Below are 25,213 nucleotides of genomic sequence, written 5' to 3'. Positions count from 1 at the left end.
ATTTTAAAACTGCTGCTGTTAGAGCAGTTCCCTAACAACAACCCTTGTTTAACTTGGCCTAATCCAACTACTCTAACCCTACGTGAAGCCACATGCAGCCTTTTCCTGTTTCCCAACCAGAAAAAACATCCCATTAAATGTGTCATACATCAGTCTGCTGGAACAGTGCTTGAGAATGCGGTAGCACCACGTTTTCTATAAATCCCTCAGTGTGCTCTATGCTATTAAGACATGGGTAGAGATGTAAAGCTTTTGAGCAGATGTAAAAACATTCTTTTTTCCATTTGCCATTTATTTACGTTGGTTTCATTTAATTTGTGGCTCCTTGCATGCCCCCTGTCTAAAAGATAAAGCACCACTGTTTGATGTTCATGACTCTGTGACGTCTTTTGAATTCACCCCTATGCCATCACTCTAAACTGTCATCAAATATGATTCATATGCTAACCAAATGTGGTTTGAACATTCTTTGATCATGCATTTCCTGATTCTTATGCTCTCTCATTTAGGTACATTTTTGTCTTCTGTTAGAAAGGGGAAGTGGCTTTCAGTGGGTTGGAGGTCATGGTGATCTTCTAGCTAAAGAACAGAATATCCGTTAAAAATATTGACTCTGCTGGCCACATGTTAGGAAGTAGCTGCTGCAGTGAATCTATCCCTTGTCCTGTATTTATTTGTTCTCCTTTATTTTAAGACATGAAGTCCAGTAATGGAACAAGGCTGTTGCTATTTTAATGTTATTAAGACCAAGAGGATATTTATAATATTTGAATTCAGTATTTCAGTTTCCAGTAACCTTGTCAAAGTGTTACTGATTGTTTCAGTATATTATGTTGTTCATAAATTTGATAAAACACGCTTCCAAATAATGACATATACATTTGTATGACCTGCAATAACAATAATCATGATAATCATTAGCAGCACAGGTCCATGATCAGGCCCCTATGAAAAATGCACACTTTTTGAATGTTTTTCAAACAAATTTTTGGGGGAAATTTGCGTAATGTCATTGGATTTGGTAAACTGTTAAATGGAGATAGATTCTTACTGGTATAGCTGAATGAAAAATGCAGTATGTTTTCAACTTATATTCAAGCAAAGTGTGACGCTTTCCTATAGCTCAACCAGTAGAGCGTGGCGCTAGCAACGCCAAGGTCATAGGTTCGATTCCCAGGGAGAGCAAGAACTGACAATAATGTAAAAATGTGTACCTTGAATTCAATGTAAGTCGCTTTGGATAAAAGCGTCTGCCAAATGCATAAATGTAAATGTAAATGATGTGTAGGACTCTTTTATAAAGGTTCCAAAAGGTTTTTTTCACAAGAATAAAGAACCATTTTTGCTTCTCCAAAGAACCTTTCACTGAGCATTTCTTAAAAGAAACATTTGAAGAACATTTAATAATCTAAAGAATACTTCTTCACTATAAACATTTTGAGCAATGGAAAGGTTTAATGGATGTTAACATTTCTTAAAGCTACACTGTGTAACTTTTTTAGTTTATTCTTAGCTAAAAACACTTAGTTCTTTCAAAAATATATGTGCTCATTAATGTATATTTACTTCTTTCAAGTAATAAAGTATTCTCGTAAGTTTATAATATGCCATTGAAAATACATATGAGTGAGGGGTTCGAATGCCGGTCGCCATGTTGCCCCTCCATCTTGAAAGTACATTCGCCAAAGAGGGACATACCCGTAAATTCAAGCTTCGCCTTTCCCTTTTTAACACTCGATGAGTTGTGTTGAATGTGAAGAGGGGGATTGCCATGTTAATTTTGGACTAAATCAGCCACCGTAGGAGTTGAAATGAAATCAGAATTGAGAGGAACAGAAACTATTATTAACAAGGGGGTAATCTAGCGCTCGGAATGCGTTCCACCCATAGGGGCTGCCATTGCTAACCCAGCCATCACCTGCTGTTAGCATCCCATTGACTCCCATTCATTTTTGAGTCACTTTGACAGTGAATAACTTTACATCAGAGACGTTTAAAGACTACATTTGTCTATTGTTTATTTCTAAAGAAACACGACAATGCAAAAGGCTCCATTACCTTGTATCTTACACTATCGCCCCGCAGAAGCTGTTTTTGTAAAAATAGGCTAATGATTGCGTCATAACCAACGCGACTCTGTCGCACAGTTGAGAAATTACCGTATAGACCTGAGGAGACGCTCGCAGGCAATCTTTTACTGTCAAGTAAGTTTAGCAGTAAGTGAGCCAAAAGCAACGAGAGAAAATATTTAAACAACGTGATTCACATTTCACTTTCCACAACTACAAGAAGACATACAACTGTCTGACAGGTTGCTCACGTCACATCTACGTCGTCAAGCTCAGTCTGAGCCTGCGCAGTTCGCTCAGCCATCAGGAAATGAGTGCTCCTTTACTGACCTCACTTTCCGCCGTTGAAGTCAATGGGATAGCTCTGTCCATTTCTTTTACTGTCTATGATTATTAACGTGATGGTCATATACCTTTAAAGGCAATAAAGAAATGCAGTGGTCTGAGCTTTTGTAGAGTATTTTTTAACTACTTTTTTCATACATTGAGAGTCAATGGGGTTGAAAACAACACCAGACTTTACCTATTACACTGATATTTATTTATTTATTTATTTATAATAATATCCTATTATTTCTATTTATCCTATTTTGTGTTTTGCAGAATGCTGCATCTCTTATACTGCAAATTTCAATGTGACTCAAAGCTTACATTGATACATTTCACAGATTCAGTTTAAATATTTTAATATTCCCTTCCAGACGGTACTGGGCTCTTCTCATAAAGCTGTTACTGCATGTGGGTGTGTGTGTATGTGTGTTGTCTGACATTTTTCCTGTGACTGTCAGATTTGCTTGCTTCCTCTCAAACGCCATAGCTGACCCTTGTTTAAGACAGTATTCTTATCAGAAACGAAAGGCTTTCCTGTTACGACTCTCGCAGTTCACACATCTAGTTAGAATGTTTGGAACGTAGGTATCATTTCCTCTCCTCAAAAACAGTTAGTCATATTCAAGTTCTTCTTTGCAGAGGTAATTTGTCTACATTGCTGCACATCTGGGCTGTAGCTGCGATTAACGTGTAAAAGTTCTGTTCAAATGAAAAAGAAAGCAACCTGGAAGCTTTAATGCTTTACTTTGCATGCAGAGATTTTAATGTTGAACAAAGCACCAATGACGTCAACCAAGAGAATATAAAAATGATATAAGACGATCTGACACAGCCTACTTTTGCACGGCTCTCGACTCGCTCCCTCTGGTTTTATACAAACGCAACAAACGTCATCTCCTATTTGCTGCCTGGAACCTTAATATAATATGGGAATACAATTATAAATTATCTTCAAATAATACAAATATTTCCTGTCCATGTATTTATTTATTTTTATTAGTCGTGTAAGGCCTAATCCTCCTCGCAGTATTTATTTAGCAACAATGATAGACTAGGCCTAACTGTACATTCCCAGGGAACGTTCTCATAACGTTCTGGTAAGGTTCTGGCTGTGAGCAAACGTTCTTCCACTAACGTTAATAGAACGTTAGATCAGTGTTATCTGGTCTTTAATATAGGGCTATGCTTAGGTTTGACCACCGTCTAATGTTTTTCTTTTTCTTTTCTTTTTTCTTTTTTTATCAGAACATTCAGGGAACATTCAAAAGTTAGGCTACACTTCCATATTGTTTGCAAAATTAAAATGGAACGTTCCCTCAGCATTCACATATTTATTTATTATTTTTATTTTAAACTGTAGGCTACATTTTGAACGTTCAGATAACTTAATGGAAACCTTAGAAAAAATGTTCTTAGGACATTTATGGGTTGTCGATATGTATTTTATTTGCAAACATTTTTCGGTCTCACTGTCAGGTTAGATTTAAGATTCATATGAACTATAAAATATGATAACTGTCATAGAAAGGATACGAAGAAAAGAAGTTTCCAGTTTCCAAATTATTAACTATGACTCCAGCTGATTAACTGTTACAGTTGAGGCCAAATTCTTCAAACCTCCAAGGCAAATCATAGGCTTTTTTAACATTAAGCCAATAAGGAATTGTTTGGCGAATCCTAAGAAATGTTAGAATTATGTTCAGTTTGTCTGGTCAAGCATGTTGATTCATCAAGTAATTCTTCTTTATTACAGGGTGTGTGGTATATCTAATAGGAATAAAGGAAATTGGAAAGGTCCTAAGCCAAAGCCCTGGAGATCACATGTGCAGCACACAAGAATGGGATGAATGAAGGAGTAAGCACAAATACCAATAGCAAAAGCATAATGAGGTTTACATACCATAGCATATTTCTTTAATAAAAACCAAACACACCACACTGAGCGGGGTTTCCTGTAGTATGGCTAATGTACATTCATTATAGAATTGCCAAATGACTGTACTTCTCTGTCATTTCATATTCAAGTTTTTACTCTGCGGTAAGCAGGTGTTAAATGAAAGCACTCCGGCCCACAGCGGATTTCGAGTATGAATCAGAGAAAACTGTTCAATGCATGCATGTCACTTTCAGTGAAATCTTTTCCATGAGACATTATTGGACATTATTGGGGGGGGGGGGGGGGGGGGGTTGTCCCACATCTGCTTTTCTTGCTCAGTTAATCTCTAAACATTTCAACAATATTTTTGTGGATCATCCTTCCAGAACAAATGTAGACATTTCTGACAACCTATAACATGTTTCCAATGGACTTTGATGAATGTTTATTTAATAACATTTATAGGTTAATAATATTTAGATTTGACCTCCACTCTTAAACTAAATCCAAAAACTTTGCATAACATGACAGTTGCACAATATTTTTCTTTCTGAATACTATAACTGTGTTTTGGATAAAGAATGCCTCGTACCCAAAACGGCCCCTTACGGTGATATTGTACATTCCAAACATTTGTGATTTTTGGAGAGGATGTCAAAATAAATATAAATGGCTGGACAGAATTTTTAGACAGAACTAATATCCACTCCACTCTTGCTGTATCTGGCAGGCCACATGTGTTCCAGCTGAATTATCAAGAGCTGTGGTATTTGTAAAAGTGAATTTCCCGTCTATGTCTATTTTTAAACCGTCATTCCCAGTGGGTCATCCTGATTTTCAATAGGATTGTCTTGTCTGAGTACTCCACGTGGAAAATGTATGTCTTGAGAAGCTAAAAAATCTTTTTTAGTGCCACCAACAGTTTAAACTGAAGCAAATTCTCTATTTTAAAGGCACAATATGTAACATATTTGGATTAAAATATCCAAAAAACACTTGAACAGTATTGTATATTCGGTTGCTTTGTGCAATTACATTATCGCAAATGTTTCCAAGAATGTTTAAATCCAGAGAAATAAGCAATTTTAACCAGGACATGGACCGTATCTGTGCGACGCCTATCAATGACATCACACCTCTTGATTTCATTTTGTAGAATCCATGGAAACATCAAAGACGCTTTAATATATTATGTTTTAGACAGGTGAGCAACTGTTTGGATACATTTATCTAAAAAAAAACCCAAATCATTATTATATAGTTCAATACAATTAGTCTTATTGTTTAAATCTCGTTTTCTTGTTTTACCATGCCTATCGATCTAGCTTACTGTAGAGTGCAACAAGTGTCTTGTAGTAGCCGGCGAGTGAATGCAGAATAGCACACTCAAATGTATCTAATATTAAACAGCGCTGCGTTAGCCCACATATGCATTGCCTGAAAAAGCGGAAGCGGTCGCCTGTGAGGCTGTGACATAATAAAAGCTCAGCAAAATCAAGGTGTCATCAAGCTACACCTTTGTTTTGAATGAGCAACTTCTAGTGGCAACAAATTGAATATTGTGAATTTAAATGCTATTACAATTTAAACCAAAATACACTTTATTGCCAAAAGTATTGGGACACCCTTCCAAATAATTGAATTTAGATGTTCCAATCACTTCCATGGCCACGGTTGTACAATGTCAAGCACCTAGACATGCAGACTGCTTCTACAAACATTGTGAAAGAAGTTGCTCTCAGGAGCTAGTGAATCAAAACATGGTACCGTGATAGGGTGCCACCTGTGCAATAAGTCCATTCGTGAAATTTCCTCACTACTAAATATTCCATGGTCAGTGTTAATAGTATTACAACAAAGCGGAAGCAATTGGGAACAACAGGCCAAGTAAAATCACAGAGCGGGGTTAGTGCATGCTGAGGTGCACAGTGTGCAGAAGTCACCAACTTTCTGCAGAATCAATAACTACAGACTTCCAAACTTTCTGTAGCCTTCGGATGTGCTCAAGAACAGTGCGTAGAGAGCTTCATAAAATGGGGTTCCATGACCAAGCAGTTGCATCCAAGCCCTTACATCACCAAGTGCAATGCAAAGCATGGGATGCAGTGGTGTAAACCACAACGCCACTGGAATCTAGAGCTGAGACTTGTTCTCTGGAGTGACAAATCACGCTTCTCTGTCTGACATTCTGATGGACGAGTCTGGGATTTGCAGTTGCCAGGAAAACGGTACTTGCCTGATTGCATTGTGCCAAGTGTAAAGTTTGGTGGAGGAGGGATTATGGTGTGAGGATGTTTGTCAGGGATTGGGCTTGGCCCCTTAGTTCCAGTGAAAGGAACGCTTAATGCTTCAGCATACCAAAACATTTTGGATAATTTCATGCTCCCAACTTTGTGGGAACAGTTTGGGGATGGTTCCTTCCTGTTCCAACATGACTGCACACCAGTGTACAAAGCAAGGTCCATAAAGACATGGATGAGTGAGTTTGATGAGTGTGGAGGAACTTGACTGGCCTGCACAGAGTCCTGACCTCAACCAGATAGAACAGCTTTGGGATGAATTAGAGCAGAAACTGCAAGCCATGCCTTCTCGTCCAACATCAGTGCCTGACCTTACAAAAGCGTTTCTTGAAGAATGGTTAAACATTTCCATAAACACTCCTAAACTTTTAAGCAAAGGGTGGGCCTACTCCATATTAAACTTTATGAGTTAAGAATGGGATGTAATTAAAGTTCATGTGCATGTAAAGATAGGCATCTCAAAACTTTTGGCAATATAATGTAGTTCTGATACTTGACTTTGCTGTGTGTTCATGGTCTGTGAATGAGTTATTGAATCATTTACTCAACCTATTCATTTAGAATCTCTGAATTATTCAGGAGCACAATGACTGATTCAGTATTAAAGGAAGTGTATGTAAGAAATGTATTTCAATTAATCATTAAAATGGCCCTGATATGTCACTAGACTTTAAGAAATCATGCTAATCTCAAATACTTATATCACTGACAACAGTAGTCCGGCCAGGATATTGTCTTTTAAAAGTTGTTGTTGCAACCCTCAACTGATGTTAATGTTGACATGTTGTGTTTTGGCCTGAAGCGCCACCCTCCACCTATCGACCAATCACAAAGTCAGTAGTGTTTCTGCATCCGGGTTGCCAGCTCTGCTCTAGTAACCACAGCTGCAGCTACAAACTCTTCCTGCTGGATCCTGCAGCTTATCTGGCAACCTCGAGTCAGGGGGGAGAGGGAGAGGGAGAGGGGATAGTGATTGCAGTACCAGTTTTGGCCACAATCTTACTTCCTTTAAATTCTGCTGTGAATTTGTTTGGAATTGTTTCTGTTGGCTGGAAATTAGATCTAAAATTCATGCAATATAAATTGAACTGTTGTGCAATACACTGCTCCCAACATTTCTTATCAAACATTTGTTTTATGTTGATGTAGTTTTTCAATAAACGAAAGCTATTCGATTCTAGAAGTAAACAGAAAACTTGGATGTGGTCTAGAGAAAGCCTTATGTGCTGTCTTCTTTTCCAAAAGTCCATGTTTCACCTCTGCACGCCAGAGCAGACGAGCAGAGGGAGAAAATAATTCCTGGTTGTGGAAATGGGCAACGGAGATGTGGAATTTGAAACATTTCTGATCCAGGTCCAGCCACTGTTTACCCTGCAGTCAGGCTATGACATCAGAGCGAGGACTTTATAAAAGTGCATGTGGACAGAGCCAGGCAGTGAGCAAACAGCAACACAAGTAGAAAATCTTATTGTGGTGCAGCACATCGAAGAGCATGATGGACACGCTACAGAGAGACAGAAACATCTTTATGGCATGGGCACTGCTGTTTTACCTGGGTTCACAGGTGAGAATCACACATTAAATATGCACATGCTTTGTTAGTGGAAACTACATTTCTGATGTCTTTTAGTCTGTTATGCTTTTGTAAATTGCCATTGTTAGAATTTAGAAGAGAAAAGGAGATTAGTTGTTTATTATCAGGGACTTTTTGTTGGAAGATTTGTTTTTGAGAACTCAGTTTTTCCAGTATAACCTAAAAGCAATGTAGCATTAATTCTTAATTAAAAAGGGAATGTTCTGTACAAATGAAATATTTTCATAGTCTCAAGCTGGTTGGTTGGCTCTAGCACAAGATTATAATTGAAAGCATGTTTTATGCATTCAGAGCCTGGGAATACTTATCGTAAGTGATTCACAAGACAGATGTTTTTTGCTTTCCCCTATGCATATTATCAGTGCATGTTTTTGAAAAACAATATGTGCTATTGTTAGTCATTCATGACTAATATAGCAGTAATGAGATAATATATTGAAGATATGACATACATAATATTACAGTAGTGTTTGATTATTGAAACTGCATGCACTGGACCATTGTATTATTGCACAGATTTACAGAATATCTGATGAACTGTTAGAAATCCCGTAACCTAAATGACCCAGATTCTGATGCTTTGTTGCATGCGTTACATAGCACTTGTTCCTGCATGCTGTCGTAGGTGTGCTGTCAGCAATGTGGCGGCCCTTGCCAGTGCCAAGGCTCTGTACCAGTCTGCCCAAAAGGAGTTCCTCTCGTTCTCGATGGATGCCAGTGCTGCCAGGTGTGTGCCCGGCAGCAGGGCGAGGCCTGCAGTGAGGTGTTTCCGTGTGACGGTCAGCAAGGGCTGCAATGTGACTACAGTGCCAGCTTCCCTGGTGATCCAGGAGAGTGTGTCAGTGAGTGAAAATTACTTCAACAAACAAATGCTCTGTCTCAAAATTCTCATACTGTCCAGCTCTTGGTTGAAACTTCTCACAAACATCGGTTTGAGCATTTGATTTCCCATTTCCAATGTCGGATAAAACTTCCCTTGGGACGCCATTTTGAACATTTGATTCATCATTTGTAATGTCGTTTTAAGCATGTGATCCTATGAGAAGAGTATTGATTATATTATATATATTTTTAATTATAACAGGGTTTTACTGAATTTATAATAACAATGAATTTTAAAATTATTACCTTAAATGAGTTAATGAAATTGCATTTGATCTTGTTATTTATTTTAATTTTTTTTGAAAACATGATTTATCATTTTATCATCCATAAAATCTTTTTTATTTAATCTAAATGGATATTTTTAGAAGATATTTAGTCATGGCAACCTGACATTTAAGTTAAAAGTTGAAATAATGAGGTAAATTAATTAAAATTGGGGGGAAAGCAAACTGATTTTCTAGCTTTGTTTTTTTTTTTTTTTTTTTTTTTTTACAGTGAAGGGACATAAAATACAAAGCCATTAAGTTCTAAATCAAAGTAGCCTATACAGCTTCTGCGATAAAGCTTAAACATCCACACTAGGCCATTAGAGAACACCAAAACATTTAGACCTTTTTTTGTGAATGTGGCCCAGGCTATCCAGTTTTGGGCATTGAATCTACACTGTAAAAAAAAAGTTGAGAAAACTTAAAAGTTTTAGCCAACCAGCTGCAGAACATTTTTGTTTTTTCTTAACTTAGGGTCAATAGTCGTCCAAACTTTGTTTGAGTTATCTCAACTTTTTTTCATGTTAAATAGTTGAATAAACTTCAACTACATTTTTTACAGTGTCGTGTCAGTGTAATCTTTTGGACCTTTGTTTTTAGGTCAGAAAGAGCTGGGCTGTGAGTATAATGGAGTCTCTTACCAGGAAGGCCAGGTATTTCAGCCCTCTTGTGCTCTTCAGTGTCGTTGTTCGGGTGGAGGGGTGACTTGTGTGCCCCGGTGCAGTGAGGATGTTCTCCTGCCCACCCCAGACTGCCCTTATCCTCGAAGGGTTCAGCAACCAGGGAAATGCTGTAAAGAGTGGGTGTGTGAAAATATGGACAACACAGTGCTTCAGGATGCTCAAATAGGTACTTTATTCACTTTTTTGGTGTCCAGCAAACTAATCAAAGGCTCTTGTTGTTCATGTAATTATATTTCATGAGCTGGAATGAAAACTCATTTCTTTTAAGATTTTGCATAAATCTTTGTACATGTTTCTTATTCAACCCCCTATCTAAGAACACTCTCAATTACATTCCAGACTGAGGTTTTCATTGTGGGATTTTGACCATTTAATTGAAAATGTCTTGCCAAGATGGAACCCAAAAGCACAAATACTGGCTTCTTCCCGAAGCCAACTTTCCATGATTCATAACAGGACTCATGTCTCTGTAACGCAACAATTAAAGTCCAGAAAGCCAGACAGAGTGTAGAACACTGGTCAGGAGACTGTTCAAAAGCAATGTCACCCAAGTTACATCGGCTGAAATGGTACATTTTGTTCTGAGTGTGTTTAGAGTGAAGATGTTAACAGATCCATGTGTATAAAACTCGGCCAATAAATGGCTGATTATCATCTCTTGGGGATGGAGGTATTCTTTCATTGAGGTTCATGATCATAACAATGATTGTCAGATGGTATGGCTGCCGTTTATGCAGCTGTGGGGTTTAATGAGATTAGAATTAATATTTTAACTCAACATCATATCAGAATGAACACTCTAAATGCTCATTCCATGTATTATTGTGAACGATTCATATGTGCGTGTTATTTAGAAAAGAGTTCATAATGATTCACCAAAATTCCTCTGAAATGACTTTTTTCCCCCACTGACATCACTTATTAGGCTGCTTGAGTTACTGGATAACAGTAACCAATTGCTAAATAGCTTGGCTTTTTGTGTTGCAAACTTGTATTTAGTGTATGTGATTGCGATATGTTCCAGCTAATCAGCTAAAAAGACTCATTATATTGCCATTACTTTAATACAATGTTGTGTTTTTTATGAACATTAAATACAATGAACATCAAGAAAATAACCTTATCCTTACTTCACTGACACTATTGGATGAGAAGAACAACTTGACTTAAATTGAGCTAGATGACGACACGATTGCCTTCTGCTTTATAGCTGTATTGTATTCGTGTCATAATCAATTTTGCAACATCAATACTATTATTGGACTAAATTTAAAACTGAAACTGACACTGACTCTGACCTTCTGCAGAGGTCAATGTAGCTAAATTGAATTTGTGTAATAATTTATGAACTTTATTGAACTGAACTAAATCAACACTAAACTGATTTGAGCTGAATATTGACACTTTAAATGAATATTTAAATATTGAATATTGAATATTTGAGCTGAATATTGACAATTTAAAATACATTACATATTTTCATTTATAAAAAAATATCTACACCCCCAAGTGATTCTCTATTTGTTCTAACCATGCCTCGAAAAGATTAAAACAGTATTCTGCAATAGGATAGGGTCTTGCATTAGACTGGGTAAACCCAGCCCTTCCTGCTGGCAATTTGAATTTGCCCTACAGCTCAGTCTGGAAACCTGTACATACTTTTATCCTGCTTCTGTTACAAATTTGCAGGGACCAATCACAAACCAGCTTATCCACCTGGCGCGCTATTGGCCGGTTTAACACAATGACAGATAGAGAAGCGATGGATCGTTCGTCTGATTGGTTGAAGGACTATCCAATTGCGTACAGTCATTTGAACTATGCCCGTTGATCACGCCTCTTGTGCTGTGGAAAATACAGAGCAGACTCCCCGGACCATGTTCAATCTTAAAAGATTGAGCTTGGTCTGGTGATAGCCAGACAAGCCTTGCATGACACCAACTCACAATTGATTCATGATGGATAAAATATAACCTTTTCATAATATGCCAGGTTTCTGTGTGTAAAAGTGATTCAGTCCTAAAGAATGTAGTTTCAATATGAACTTATAATTGGGTATGAAATGATCAATATGTGGCAATTACTGTAGAAATTCGACAGTTTCATATTGAAAGAAGTTTAATTGAATTGTTTTTGGGATGCCAGCTTCTGGAAGTGACCAGACATTGCCTGGATACCCTGGATTCCAAACCAGACCCGGCTCAAACTGCATAGACCAGAGCTCAGAGTGGAGTGCTTGCTCGCACACCTGTGGGTCTGGAATATCCTCACGGGTGTCCAATCAAAACCCAGCTTGTCGCCTGGAGATGCAGATGCGCCTGTGTATGATCCGACCCTGTCAGCCTGTTGTCCACAGAACCCCACAGGTGAGTCTCCATTAGGATCTACCATAGGATCAAAAAACTGTCTCTGCATGTGTGCATCAAGCTCTGCATGTGTGTTTCAGTGGTCAAGGAGGAAATGTCAACCCAGTTACAGGTCAGCAACCGCAGTTCGGCTTTTCCACCAAGGCTGCTATAGTACACAGCTCTATAGGCCCCGTTATTGTGGCTCATGTACAGACAGCCGTTGTTGCACTCCTTACCATACTGGCACGGCATTGGTCGCTTTCCGCTGCCCTGGAGGAAGACTGCTCAATCACGCTGTCATGATCATCAACTCTTGCATCTGCCATTACAACTGCCCCTATTCATCTGGAGGGGCATACAGAGGTACACCCTTCCCAGGTTAGACACACACTCTCTTGGCTGTCTGTGGATATAGCTTCATTTTGAAGGCTCTGGGTTTACATGTCTTATCGAGTGTTAGTTAACAAGGTTGCAAGAAGGTTTGAGGTTTCAATTTAATGACTGAAAAAATCCTCTTCGACTTTGACTTTTTTTTTTTCAGGAAAATGTCTGGATAGGTTTCCACAGCTAACAAAAATATGCTCTAAGAACTTTTTGCTAACATTCCCGATAAGTTCTGAAAATATTTCTGAATGTTCTCTGAATGTTCAAAACAGATTTTTTTATTATTATGCAAACATTGAGTAAACATTCCATCATGATCATTTTGTAAACATGATGGAATGCTACTCTGAACATTCTAAACATTAACATTAGAAGAACTTTGAGAGAGAACCTTACCAGAATGTTAGCCAAAGTTCTGAGAACATTACTTGTTAGTTAGCTGGTTCTGTACGTAGTGAAATTAAATAGTTTACACGTTTTTAAGATCTGCCAGAAATTACAAATTTGTACTATTTTTTTTAATCTATTGGGTTTACACAATGGCAGCTGTTTTTACTTTGAGGTGGAGGATACATCATAACGTACACTTGAATATTTGTTTAATTTCTTCAATCTTTGTGAGTTTTGTACTGTATTATTAGACAACAATTGTGGCTTTAAATCAATTACAAAGCAATTTGCACGCAAAAGATGAAAATGATATAACGGATCAAACGTTTTCTCCCATTCACTAAAATGGATATAAGCAAAGAATCTTCTTACAGTCTTAGGCAGATATAAAAATACCAGACATAAGATGGGACAAAAGTACCAGAAATAAGATTACACATTAATGCAGAAGTTCTTCAGGCATTGATGCTATGCGAAAATTACAATTAAATTTGACATGTTCACCTGTATTTACCGTAGGCTTTTCAAGACTAACACTAACTGTAGTGTTTTAAAAAAGAATATGCAAAAGATTTACTGTATATATGTAAATATTTTTTATGTCTATGTTTCTGTCATAACTAGAATTTTGTTATATTTGTGTTCATTTATTTCAAGTTCTATTGCACTGCCATCTCACAACCATGCAGTCAAAAGTACAGCATTTGTCAGATTTCTCATAAATTCTCAATAATAAAGTTTTGTACTTGTCACCATTTCTTTGGCTCTAATAGCTTCATTTTGAATGCCCAGCATGAGTCTCTTGCTTTACAATGATTCAGAAGATCAAGGCTGCCCTCTTTTGTTTTTGCAAGGAAGAGCGAGTAAGAATTTGCTGCTCTGATTCGGTAATTCAGAATGCTTTCAGTTTACATATTGATGTTATGTGTTTTTACAATTTGAATTAAGATAATTGTTACATTACTTTATTATTTATTTATTACTTTAAAAACTTCTACATAATCCTGAGGGCCCCTTGGAAGTTTGCTGAGGCCCCCACGGGGACTGGGTGAGAATCACTAATTTGCAGTAGAAGAGTATGAACCATTATGAAATAGCTTATGTATACGCTACAGGAATGGGCTAATATAATAGAAATAACGAATATAGCTATAGACTGTAATGATAATGAGTGTGGCAACAAAAATCAAAACCAGGTGGTTTTGAAAATCAAGATCAAAAAGCATTTCTCTCTTCTTGTTCCTTTTTTTTTTTTTTTACATTAGCTTCCTCCTGGGTATGTTAGTCGACATCAAAATGTAAATAAACATGTAGGCTATTTTATGACTCATAGACATAGACCTATGTCACTAGGCTATCATAAATTTTTGTTTTTTTGTTTTTTTAGATTCTAGCTCAAAGGTCATTGTTTTGTTTGAAACTATGAAACAGTTGTGGCTGTGTCAGTTTGAAGCGTCAGACACCAATCATGCTCTCACTTCCTGTGACACATTTTCCTACACAATATCTGCAGCCTCCTTTTAGAAAGTCTGATGTCGTCTTCAATGATGGAGTCCAACACAACCTGTAAATATGTCAATTTTGATTTTACGCACAAATTTTTACCCTCGGTCTACGTGACTGTTTTCACTCTTGGTGTGATTGGCAACTGCCTGGGGCTGAAATCTGTGTATGATAACTGGAAGAAAATGGGTAATGTTAATATATTTGTTCTCAACCTTTGCCTGGCAGATATTTTATATCTTTTTACTTTGCCTTGTTTGGTGGTTTACTACGCATCCAACAGCGAATGGATATTTGGAGATGTTTTCTGCAAGATTTTAAGACTGTGTTTCTGCATGAATCTGTACGGCAGCATTGGTTTTCTCACGTGCATCAGTGTTTACAGATATCTCGGCATCGTTCACACTTTGAGGGTTAAAGGCAGAATTGCAGCAAAACACTCTGTGGTGATTGTTTCGCTTGTGTGGGTTTTTGTTTTTCTTCAGTGTCTGCCTGATATGTTCTTTGATAAAACCTCCAGCAACAAAACAACCTGTTTTGACACAACTTCGGACCCGTACATTAGGGAATACCTGAAGTACAGCATCGGAAGGACGGTTGTTGGATTCGGGATCCCCTTGTTAATAATGCTATGCTGCTACGGACATGTGGCGTACACTCTGGTGACTAAGAAAGACATTGATGTCATTTTGAAGCTGCGGTGTCTCAGACTGGTGGTCGTTCTAACGCTGCTCTTCTCCGTTTGTTTCATTCCTTATCACATTTTTAGAAATTTCAACCTGGCAACTCGAATTTCCAAGCTGGACGGCACGTGTCAGAAATGGTATTCTGATGTGTATATCGCAAACCAGGTTGGTAATGCATTGGCATGCATGAACAGTGCGATCAACCCACTGGTTTACCTCTTTAACAGTGATGAACTGCTAATGAAGTGTTTTATGAAGTGCAGACGAGCACGTCAATCTCATGCCTTCTCTCTCGTCGAGGAATCTCCCTTTCAGAATCAAAATCTCGAGAGCATAGCCATGAAATAGAGATTAATGGAGATTGTGACTTTTTTCTCGCCTTGAGGACATGAATGTCTATATCAGGTTTTCAAACCTGTCCTGGGTGGGGACCCCTCACCACTACACATTTTGTATGTTTCCTGCATCAGAAACACCCAATTCAAGTCTTGCAGTCTTGAGCTGATGATTTGAATCAGGTGTGTTAGATGAGGGAGACTGGTTGGGGGTCCCCAGGACAGGTTCGAGAACCACTGATCTAGGTCATGTACAGTGAATAACATGATTTTTTTCCATTTGAGTGTCTTATGACAGGATATGCACTTACCGCTTCACTGTATGCTGTATGTAAAACAAGACTTTGTTTGTGTTTCAGTTTAAAGCTATTTTTATGGCATGATCATATCAAAACGTGGTGTATTTTTATGCAGCTATTTTAAGCAGCAGTAATTGCAGTGTTGCATGCACTTAATGATTGAAAACACATTTTTGCTTTATGTTTGCAAGTTTTATGTACAGTAAATTCAGAAGAACTGCAACAGAAAAGTACTTTTGATACTTAAACAAAAACTGTTTTTTATTTATTTTTAATTTATTTTTACACATGATATAGGGCAACAGAACAGTGTTATGATAGCCTCATTAAAGCTACACTGTGTGATATTTTCCCCCATCTAGCAGTGTAAGTTCCTCTCAATTCTGATTTTGTTTTAACTCCTACGGTGGACGATTTTTCCAAGATTAACATGGCTTCCAGTTCGACCTCGTCCATGAGTGCCATCGAATGTTAAAATGCCAAAGGTCGAAGCTTGAATTTATGAGTATGTCCCCTTTTTGGCTAATGTACTTTCAAGATGGAGGGGCAACATGGCGACCAGCATTCGAACCCCTCACCCATATGTATTTTCAATGGCATATTATAAACTTACGAGAATACTTTATTACTTGAAAGAAGTAAATATACAATAATGAGCACATATATTTTTGAAAGAACTTTAGCTAAGAATAAACTAAAAAAGTTACACAGTATAGCTTTAAGATATAAGACACACCAAGAAATCTTAAACGACATGTGCCATGTAGAAAATTAAAAGCAGAACTGAAAGATCAGATTATTTTTTTAAGAAAGATTGAGATAAAAATAAATATACTTGCATTCAAACAAATGTACAAAACTATGAAAGACACATTATATAAATATGGGTTCACTTGGAATAAGGGTAAATGTGGAGATATTTTGATTTGTAATATAATATTGTATAGCACTTTTAAGAGGATTTTAGTTTACTTTAAGATAAATATTTTAGCACTATATGTTGGGTCAAACCAAAAGGTAATAATGTTTATCCCATTATTGTTTATGTTTTTTTTATCACAGATTGTAAATATGTATATTTTTGTATGTCATGTTCTTTTTTTAGCATCAAGTTAAAATTATACACCACAAACAATATTAAGATCAATTTAATTGTCAAAGCAATAAAAATTTAGGAAAAGCTTTTTGTCATTTTTGTCTAGATCTTTTGGAGATACATTATTTTTAACAGTAGTTCACATTGCAGTATACATTTATCTTTACAGGGATGCACTGATATTAAAATGTTAGCAGACAATAGCTTGTCATAGGCCTACTAGGATTGATATTAAAATTCACAGATGAAATGAATATCGTTGATCATCTCATTACAAGGCCACATATTAAAGTTGTTATCCGTGTGTTGGATGCAGGATAAGTGGGCGGGAATGAAGATCTTTGTGACCTTGACAAGGGCCAAATTGTTATGACAAGGCAACTGGGTCAGATTATCTGAAAAAGTAAAGGCAGTGGTGAGAATTTACCAACAGTGGTCCGAGGAAGGACAAACAACAAATCTGCAACAGTGGCCATCGCACTCTGCTGCAAATGGAGCTGTGTATCCTCAGACCAAACAGGGTGCCTATGGTGACCCCTGTCCACCGCCGAAAGCATCTGAACTGGACCTTGGAGCAGTGGAAGAAGGTCACCTGGTCCAATGAGTCCCATTTGGATGATATTGGAGAGTTTACCTGGCGAAGTGATGGCACTGGGAAGCACTGTGGGATTGTGACAAGCTGGTGGAGGGAGTATGATTATCTGGGCAATGATCTGTTGGGAAGCCCTGGGTCCAGCCATTCACGTGGACGTCAGTTTGACACTTGCCACTATATACCTAAACATTGTTGCACAGGGGAAACCCCTTCATCATGACAATTGGTGAAAAATTGCCTCTTTCGACAAGATAATGCACCCTGCCATGCGGTACAGATTGTTCAGGAATGGCTTGAGGATAATAACGAAGAGTTCAAGGTCTTGCAATGGCCTCCAAATTCCCCAGATCTCAATCCAATCAATCTGTGGGATGTGCTGGACCAACAATTTTGACCAAAAAAAAAGAGTCCATACCTGGGCAGGTCTGCGCTGTTTTGGCAAAAAGGGGAAGACCAACGGCGTATTGGGCAGGTGTTGTATATCCAACAGCCTATGGACCGATACCAATACATTTCAAATGTATGTCTATAGCCATTAACTATTGTTTTTACTAAAAGAGCACCAGCTCAAACCTAATGATCTAATCTTGACAAACACATATTGACATATAGGTCAGTGGTATATATTGTATGTAAACTAAATGACTGTGTGTGGCTAGTGGGTAAACAGCAAGATTGAGCAACATAACCCCAGCTGTGGTGTAGTTTACTCACTGAGCTTTTGAATTCTTGGTCTAGCAGATATTAAAGGACAAGGCCAGGCGGCAGAGATCATATGTCATCAGGGTTGGGGGTGATGCACAGGCTTCTCTTGCTCAGTCACTTTTAAATGAGCACCTGAAATACATCACACTGCTCATGACACAAGTTGGGGATCTTCTTGGATCTTCTAGTTTTCCCCAATGATGGACGCGTTTCCAAAGGACTTCTTTAGACGAACCCGCTGTGACAGTGCCGGTAAGTAAAAAAAAAAACTAGACGACTGAACTGACTGAGTTGAACAGGCATTAGATGAATAGAATAGTGTACAGCAGCATAAACTGCCAGGATAAGGCAAATGTTGATGATGTTAATTCTGGCTTGTGCATTGTTTGGTTCTATCTTGCTATGGAGTTAAAATTTGCATGAGATCCAGCAGATACAATTATCAACTTGTTTATTTCAGTCACTATGAAGCACAAGTGTATGTGGTCATGGGTGGAGTATGTGTTATAAAGGAAGTGGTCTCGGGGCAAAGATATCAGGTATCAGAGTAAAAGGGAACAGCAATGAGTGCACACCATACCAGCTGCCTCTTTACTTGTCCAAAAGCTTCCTTTTTAACCATTCTTAACAGCAAACATACAAATCAGAACATTAAGATCTTTAATATTTAACCCAACTAAAGTGAACACATGAAACATTTGAAAGAAACTGCTGTCCTTCAACAACAATAAAAAAGAAATATAGCACAAACTTCCTGTTCCTGCTTCACTGTTTCTGATAAAGGCCAACAAACAAATAAACAAACAAACAAAAAAATGGAAATTTGGACAATTGTGGAACATCCACCAGTACACAGTAAAAAATAAATAAAAATAATAAATTCTGGCCCCAATTAAAAATGTTTTAGTGACTGATCATACTAAAAAGTTCAGTTGGCCAAATTGAATTTCTTTTTTACTTCAACTAAAAATATTATGTTATCAGTCACTAGAAAATTTTCAATTGGGGCCTGATGTTTTTTTTTTTTTAACAGTAAGGGAGACCAGGGATTGTTGTAATACGGGGTTAGATGTAATACTAAGTTTGTCAGGACAGAAAAGAGCTGTGGTAACATCAATATAATATGCTCCCAGCTTCTTTTTGCACTCACATGAGAAATTGCATGTAACTGTGAGCAAATGTATAGATTTTATGAGCAAAAAAATGACTTTCAGGTAAGGAAGTGCTTTGTTTTTGTTTTGCAATCACTGAATTGTATTGGTACAGTTATTTAACTTCCATGACCTGAAGAATTTCTCTAGTTTAAACTGATGCTTTGTATTTATGCTAACTTCAAACCCTCATGCTAAAACAGGTCCCTTGCTATGGCTGTTTGGGGTGGGGATAGTTACCCTCAGTTTTATTTGGCAGAAGCGCTCTACTCTTAGCAGTGTGAACAAGTGTCATAGCAGCCGCTGAGCGAACGCACAGAGTAACGTCATAACATAATTTTCAACACACTTAAATGTATCTAATATGATAAACAGAGCTGCGTTACCTTATACCAGGGGTCCCCAGACTCGGTCCTGGAGGCCCGCTGTCTTGCAGAGTTTAGCTCCAACCCCAATCAAACACACCCGAAACAGCTAATCAATTCCTTTTTAGGACCTAGTAATACATTGATTAGCTGTTTCAGGTGTGTTTGATTGGGGTTGGAGCTAAACTCTGCAGGACAGTGGCACTCCAGGGCTGAGTCTGGGGACGCCTGCCTTACTAATGACTGGAAAAGCGGAAATGGCGCCGGCGACTGTGTCCCGTCATAATAAAAGTCCAGCTGCTCGCGAGCCGTGTGTTTGCATAACAATCGCTCCAGTGGCCTTGCTCAGCTCCCTCAACACTCAGCCCTTCTCTGCTTCATACTACATTAAGGGTGTACTCGCACATTAGGCGCTTTAAACTGTGCCCGAGCGTGTTTGAGCCCTAAAGCCCGGTTCGTTTGACAAGTTGTGAGTGTTCCGTTCCCTGCCTTGGCTTCGGTTCGCATGCAGTGTGAGAGCACGGAACAGCTGTGCACAACTGTCATCATTATGACAGCACCAAATTATTACTACATATATACACTTTTCAATTAAATAAAGTATATTTAGGTTTATAACGGTCCTGGTTATCACCTTATTGATTAACATAATTTGTAGTTTGCAAGTAAAGCTGTAAATTTCTCCATCAAAGTCAGCTGCCTCTGTAATAATCTTCTGATACGTGCAGTGCAGTGAAGTAAATCGCTGCGTGGCATGAATGATAAATCTAGTAGGCAGTCTATTAGTGAAAACGCTTTTTTCCCGGTCTTCTTTAAAACAAAAAGTTGAATCATGAATGACACAAGATTACTCCGGCCCGGTACGTTAAGTGCAAGTGTGAGGGCAGGCCAAAGGGGGAGTGGAGAGGGGGGACAATCGCGCTCAGGCACGGTACGAGGCAACCATGCCTAGTGTGAGTACACCCTAACGTTAATAACCACAACTATTAACATGATTTTTGCCCGAGTCCTATCCCGATTCTTTTCCACTGGCTATGAGGTGAAGATCACATGTCCCACGATTCTGAGCTCAAACTTGACGTCATCAAGCTACGGCTTTTGAATAGGCGACTTCTAGCGGACAGAAAAGTTACATAGTACAGCTTCAACAGCTAAAAAAATGATCTGCCTCAATTGAATAAATGCAAAAAAAATTGTGCACATTATAAGATTTGTTCGCATCTTGATGTTTCCATCCAGCATTTTTTTAATGCAAGATTCACGTGAAAATAGGAAATCTTGGAAACATAGCTAGTGATTTAACCCTTATGTTCCAGGAATACAGTACACTTACCCTTACACAAACACTTGCAGCAAATATAGCAGTCAAATGTGATTTTTTATTTACAACAAAATAATCTAGTTTCCTACACAAAATATAATGGCACTGTAATATTATGGGAGAGAGGGGCAAAACCTAACACTTTTTGACTTTCTCAGTTTGTGTAAATCCACTTGGGGTCCAGAGTATTTATTTTTCCCCACATTAATTTCACATGTGTAGTACAATGATATGGTATTGTTTAATTAATACAGTTTTTTTTTTTCCTGATTTACCCTGAAAAAATGGAAGTGAAATGTGACAACATGTGGGGTACATTGTAACATGACCAAATAACAGCTTCAAATGTTATCTGATACAATCAAAAAATATCCAAGACAAATTAAAATATTGTGTCAATAAACACAGCATAGTTAAAACATAATAATGAATCATTTCTGAACACTGGCTCTCATTATTCACCTCTTTCTCATGCTCTCTCAATAGAATTCATAAAAGTATAGAATATAATAGCTGCTTTTCTCCATGAACACATTGCCAATGTATCGGCCTTTAAATGCATTTCCCATGATATCCGCCCAGACTGCTTTAAAATAAGTCATTAACACAGGTTTAACCATGTGTATTTGGGTAAACCTTTTCCCCATTTTATTCCACTCTCTTCTTATGAACCTTTTTGAGATATATATTTTTATATATATCCACTACTACTACTTACAGAATAAACAAAAAAATAAAAATCATGACAATGTCACTGCTAAATACAAATTGAGGCAGATTGCTATGCCCTCATAAAAAATATCTTTATGGTGCAGTTTACAGCATATAGATTGGATTAGCGTTTAAAAGTTATTTAAGATTTTAGAACGACAGATATTTTTAGCTGTGGGTGGCTGTCTCTGTCATAAAGGAAACACCTAGAATAATATTAGCTATTATAAATGGCTATAACTTGCTGAGGGATTGTTACATGTAGAGTCTAAACCAACCAAGTCTAAATCAGCGTTCCAGGCAACCTGTAACCCGTGTTTTTCCAACCTTCTACCCAAGAAAGTGCACTGGAACCCAGTCATGAGTTCTGACGCCATATAGCCCGCGAAACAATGGCAGCTACACATTAAAAACCAAATCGTTTATTAAAATAAGGTATTTTAATACCTATATTTTAATACTCTAGCATTATTTATCTGCAAATGTTATGCATTATCAGCAGCTTTTCTAGCGTTTTCTAGCTAGTTTTCAGTTTATTGAGTGCAACAATAAATTAATACAAAATATTTACAAATATACAACTACAGCTTCTCTTGCCTTATGTAGCCTACTGTTTTTTTCACTTATCCTTTTCCCTCAAATAAGCAAGGAGAAAGCACCTTTGGCGATAGAATGATAGTAAATGAGCATAAGCCGCCTACGGTCTGGCATGGCGATAGAATGATAGTAAATGAGCATAAGCCCCCTACGGTCCGGCATGGCGATAGAATGATAGTAAATGAGCATAAGCCGCCTACGGTCTGGCATGCTTTGTTTACATCTAGCTACCGGAATTTCCTTGTCCTCAGGCAGCTTGGCCTGACTTTGCCTGGAATGCTACAAAGTCGTGAGTCGTAGTTTGAAGTCGTGACTTACGGGCTCAAAAACCTGCCTGGAGAACAGCATAACTTTCTAAAGAAAAAAATCCCAACTCTGAGAAGTTTTGTTTGAGTTCACAGTAAAAACACCACATTTTTGCTGCCGTTTTTCTTGAAATTATATTAATTTAATCCAGTCTCAGAATAAAATGTAAATTTGGGACATCAAATGAGGGGCGTAAATCCACGGTTCAGGTATAAAAAAATTATAAAATAATAATTCATTACATTTATATAGCGCTTTTCTAGGCACTCAAAGCGCTTTACATAAGGGGCAATCTCCTCAACCTCCACCAATGTGCAGCATCCACCTGGATGATGCGACGGCAGCCATATTGCGCCAGAACGCTCACCACACACCAGCTGATTGGAGGAGAGGAGACCGAGTGAGTAAGCCAATCAGGAGAAGGGGATTATTAGGAGGACATGATGGACAGGGGCCAATGGGCAAATTTGGCCAGGATGCCGGGGTTACACCCCAACTCTTTATCGAAGGACATCCTGGGATTTTTAACGACCACAGAGTCAGGACCTCGGTTTAACGTCTCATCTGAAGGACGGTGCTCTTTGACAGTACAGTGTCCCCATCACTATACTGGGGCGTTAGGACCCACACAGACCACAGGATGAGCACCCCCTGCTGGCCTCACTAACACCTCTACCAGCAGTAACCTGGTTTTCCCAGTTGGTCTCCCATCCAGGTACTGATCAGACTCAACCCTGCTTAGCTTCAGTGGGAAACCAGTCTTGGGCTACAGGGTGATATGGCTGCTGGTATAGTTTAAATACAGCGGCATTCACTCCTGTCACCAATCTGGACACTCACTAGGAACTCCACCTGTGAGTGATTACAGCAGGATAGCAGAAACGAGAAAGAAGAGGAACACACAAAGGCACACCAACAACTATACACCAATAAACGTAACGCATACATAACAATGACTTATGCATCTCCAACCACATCTGAAGAGCAATCACAACATCCTGTCTTTGTGCTGCACCACACAAAATTGTCACTACATTAGAGCAGCGAGCAGCCCTGTCTTACATTATCTTTACAGCAGGCTGCCTACAGTCGAGATGTTACATTAATAAGGCCATGATAATAAATGGCACATCAGGGAACTGAAATCAGGAACATGCAGAATTAGACCTGACCCTTAAATGGATAAGACTGTCTGCAGTCTTGCTAATCTTATTTACCACATCCTGATAAAGCTGCTTTGGAACTAGGCCTCATTGTGCCACAGTTGAGTGATGGTAAATGGGTCATAAGATCAAAACCAAGTATAAAGTTATAGCTAGTTATATAAGACATTTCTACATCAATCAGTCATAGCATTATGACCACCTTCCTAATATTGTGTTGGTCCCCCTTTTGAAAGATGCCACAGCCACCAGGGAATACTGTTTCTAGGGTACATGGTCTTTAATAATACTTAGGCAGCCCAAAGCATCACACTGCCTCCGCCAGCTTGCCTTCTTCCCATAGTGCATCCTGGTGCCAAGTGTTTCCCAGGTAAGCGACGCACAAACACCCAGCCATCCACGTGATGTAAAAGAAAATGTGATTCATCAGACCAGGCCACCTTCTTCCATTGATCCGTGGTTTAGTTCTGATGCGCACATGCTGTTGGCACTTTTGGCGGTGGAGAGGGGTCAGAATGGGGACTGGTCAGCAGCTATGCAGCCCCTACACTCTAAGAAGTGCTGGGTTAAAAAAAAAAACAAGTTGGGTTGAAAATGGACAAACCCAGAAATTGGGTTGTTTGAACCCAGTATATGGACCCATTCAAACAACCCAATTTCTGGGTTTGTCCATTTTCAACCCAACTTGGGTTGTTTTTAACCCATGCAGCACTTTTTAGAGTGTATGCAAAAAATGAAATGAACGGTGTTTTCTGACACCTATCAGAACCAGCATTAACATCTTGCGCAATCTGAGCTACAGTAGCTCGTCTGTTTGACTGAACCTCACAGGCCAGCCTTCGCTCCCCACGTGCATCAATGAGCCATGACCATGTCACCGGTTCACCACTGTTCCTTCCTTTGAGCACTTTTGATAGATACTGACCACTGCAGACCAGGAACACCCCACAAGAGCTGCAGTTTTAGAGGTGCACTGACCCATTCGTCTAGCCTAATGTATGACCAATTTTCCCGCTTCTAACACATCAACTTTGAGGGCAAAATGTCCACTTACTGCCTAATATACCCCACCAAACTATCAGGTGCCGTGATGACGAGATAATCAGTGTTATTCACTTCACCTGTAAGTGGTCATAAAGTTATGCCTGATCAGTGTATGTATAATATGCAATAGGTTTTTTATTTTATTTTATTTTTTACTAATTTTGTTTTACAAGAGAACTTTGCAAATGAAGACAATATATAGACAATATAA

The 25,213-nt window shown here is 38.4% G+C and overlaps 3 protein-coding genes across 3 annotated transcripts in view; all 3 read left to right on the top strand.

Moving 5' to 3' along the window:
* The first annotated feature begins 7,844 nt into the window (after positions 1-7,844).
* ccn5 (cellular communication network factor 5) lies at positions 7,845-13,882 on the top strand. Its single transcript, XM_067446135.1, has 5 exons — positions 7,845-8,139; positions 8,795-9,011; positions 9,921-10,169; positions 12,149-12,369; positions 12,450-13,882. The coding sequence occupies exons 1-5, from the start codon at positions 8,068-8,070 to the stop codon at positions 12,732-12,734; spliced, it is 1,044 nt and encodes a 347-aa protein (XP_067302236.1). The 5' UTR covers positions 7,845-8,067; the 3' UTR covers positions 12,735-13,882.
* A 758-nt stretch (positions 13,883-14,640) lies between these two features.
* si:dkey-78k11.9 (P2Y purinoceptor 1) lies at positions 14,641-17,105 on the top strand. The gene has a single exon (XM_067446137.1). It carries the CDS (start codon positions 14,658-14,660, stop codon positions 15,660-15,662), a length of 1,005 nt encoding a protein of 334 aa, XP_067302238.1. The 5' UTR covers positions 14,641-14,657; the 3' UTR covers positions 15,663-17,105.
* A 1,334-nt stretch (positions 17,106-18,439) lies between these two features.
* The window catches only part of pfkfb1 (6-phosphofructo-2-kinase/fructose-2,6-biphosphatase 1), a 15,268-nt gene continuing 8,494 nt past the window's right edge, over positions 18,440-25,213 (top strand). The window contains exon 1 of the mRNA XM_067446124.1: positions 18,440-18,596. Within this exon, the coding sequence (XP_067302225.1) occupies positions 18,542-18,596 (55 nt within the window). The 5' untranslated portion in view covers positions 18,440-18,541. The remainder of the gene's footprint in view (positions 18,597-25,213) is intronic.

The sequence above is a fragment of the Pseudorasbora parva genome, chromosome 6 (assembly GCF_024679245.1).
Source record: "Pseudorasbora parva isolate DD20220531a chromosome 6, ASM2467924v1, whole genome shotgun sequence".
In the NCBI taxonomy this organism is placed as follows: Eukaryota; Metazoa; Chordata; class Actinopteri; order Cypriniformes; family Gobionidae; genus Pseudorasbora; species Pseudorasbora parva.
This window is presented reverse-complemented; position numbering and strand designations above follow the sequence as displayed.

Bases quoted from the DNA above. Each gene is read 5' to 3' on its own strand.
- si:dkey-78k11.9 (XM_067446137.1), top strand. From the start codon at position 14,658: ATGTCGTCTTCAATGATGGAGTCCAACACAACCTGTAAATATGTCAAT.
- ccn5 (XM_067446135.1), top strand. From the start codon at position 8,068: ATGATGGACACGCTACAGAGAGACAGAAACATCTTTATGGCATGGGCA. The intron at 8,140-8,794 runs GTGAGAATCACA...ATGCTGTCGTAG, and splicing joins TGTTTTACCTGGGTTCACAG to GTGTGCTGTCAGCAATGTGG. The intron at 10,170-12,148 runs GTACTTTATTCA...TTGGGATGCCAG, and splicing joins GCTTCAGGATGCTCAAATAG to CTTCTGGAAGTGACCAGACA.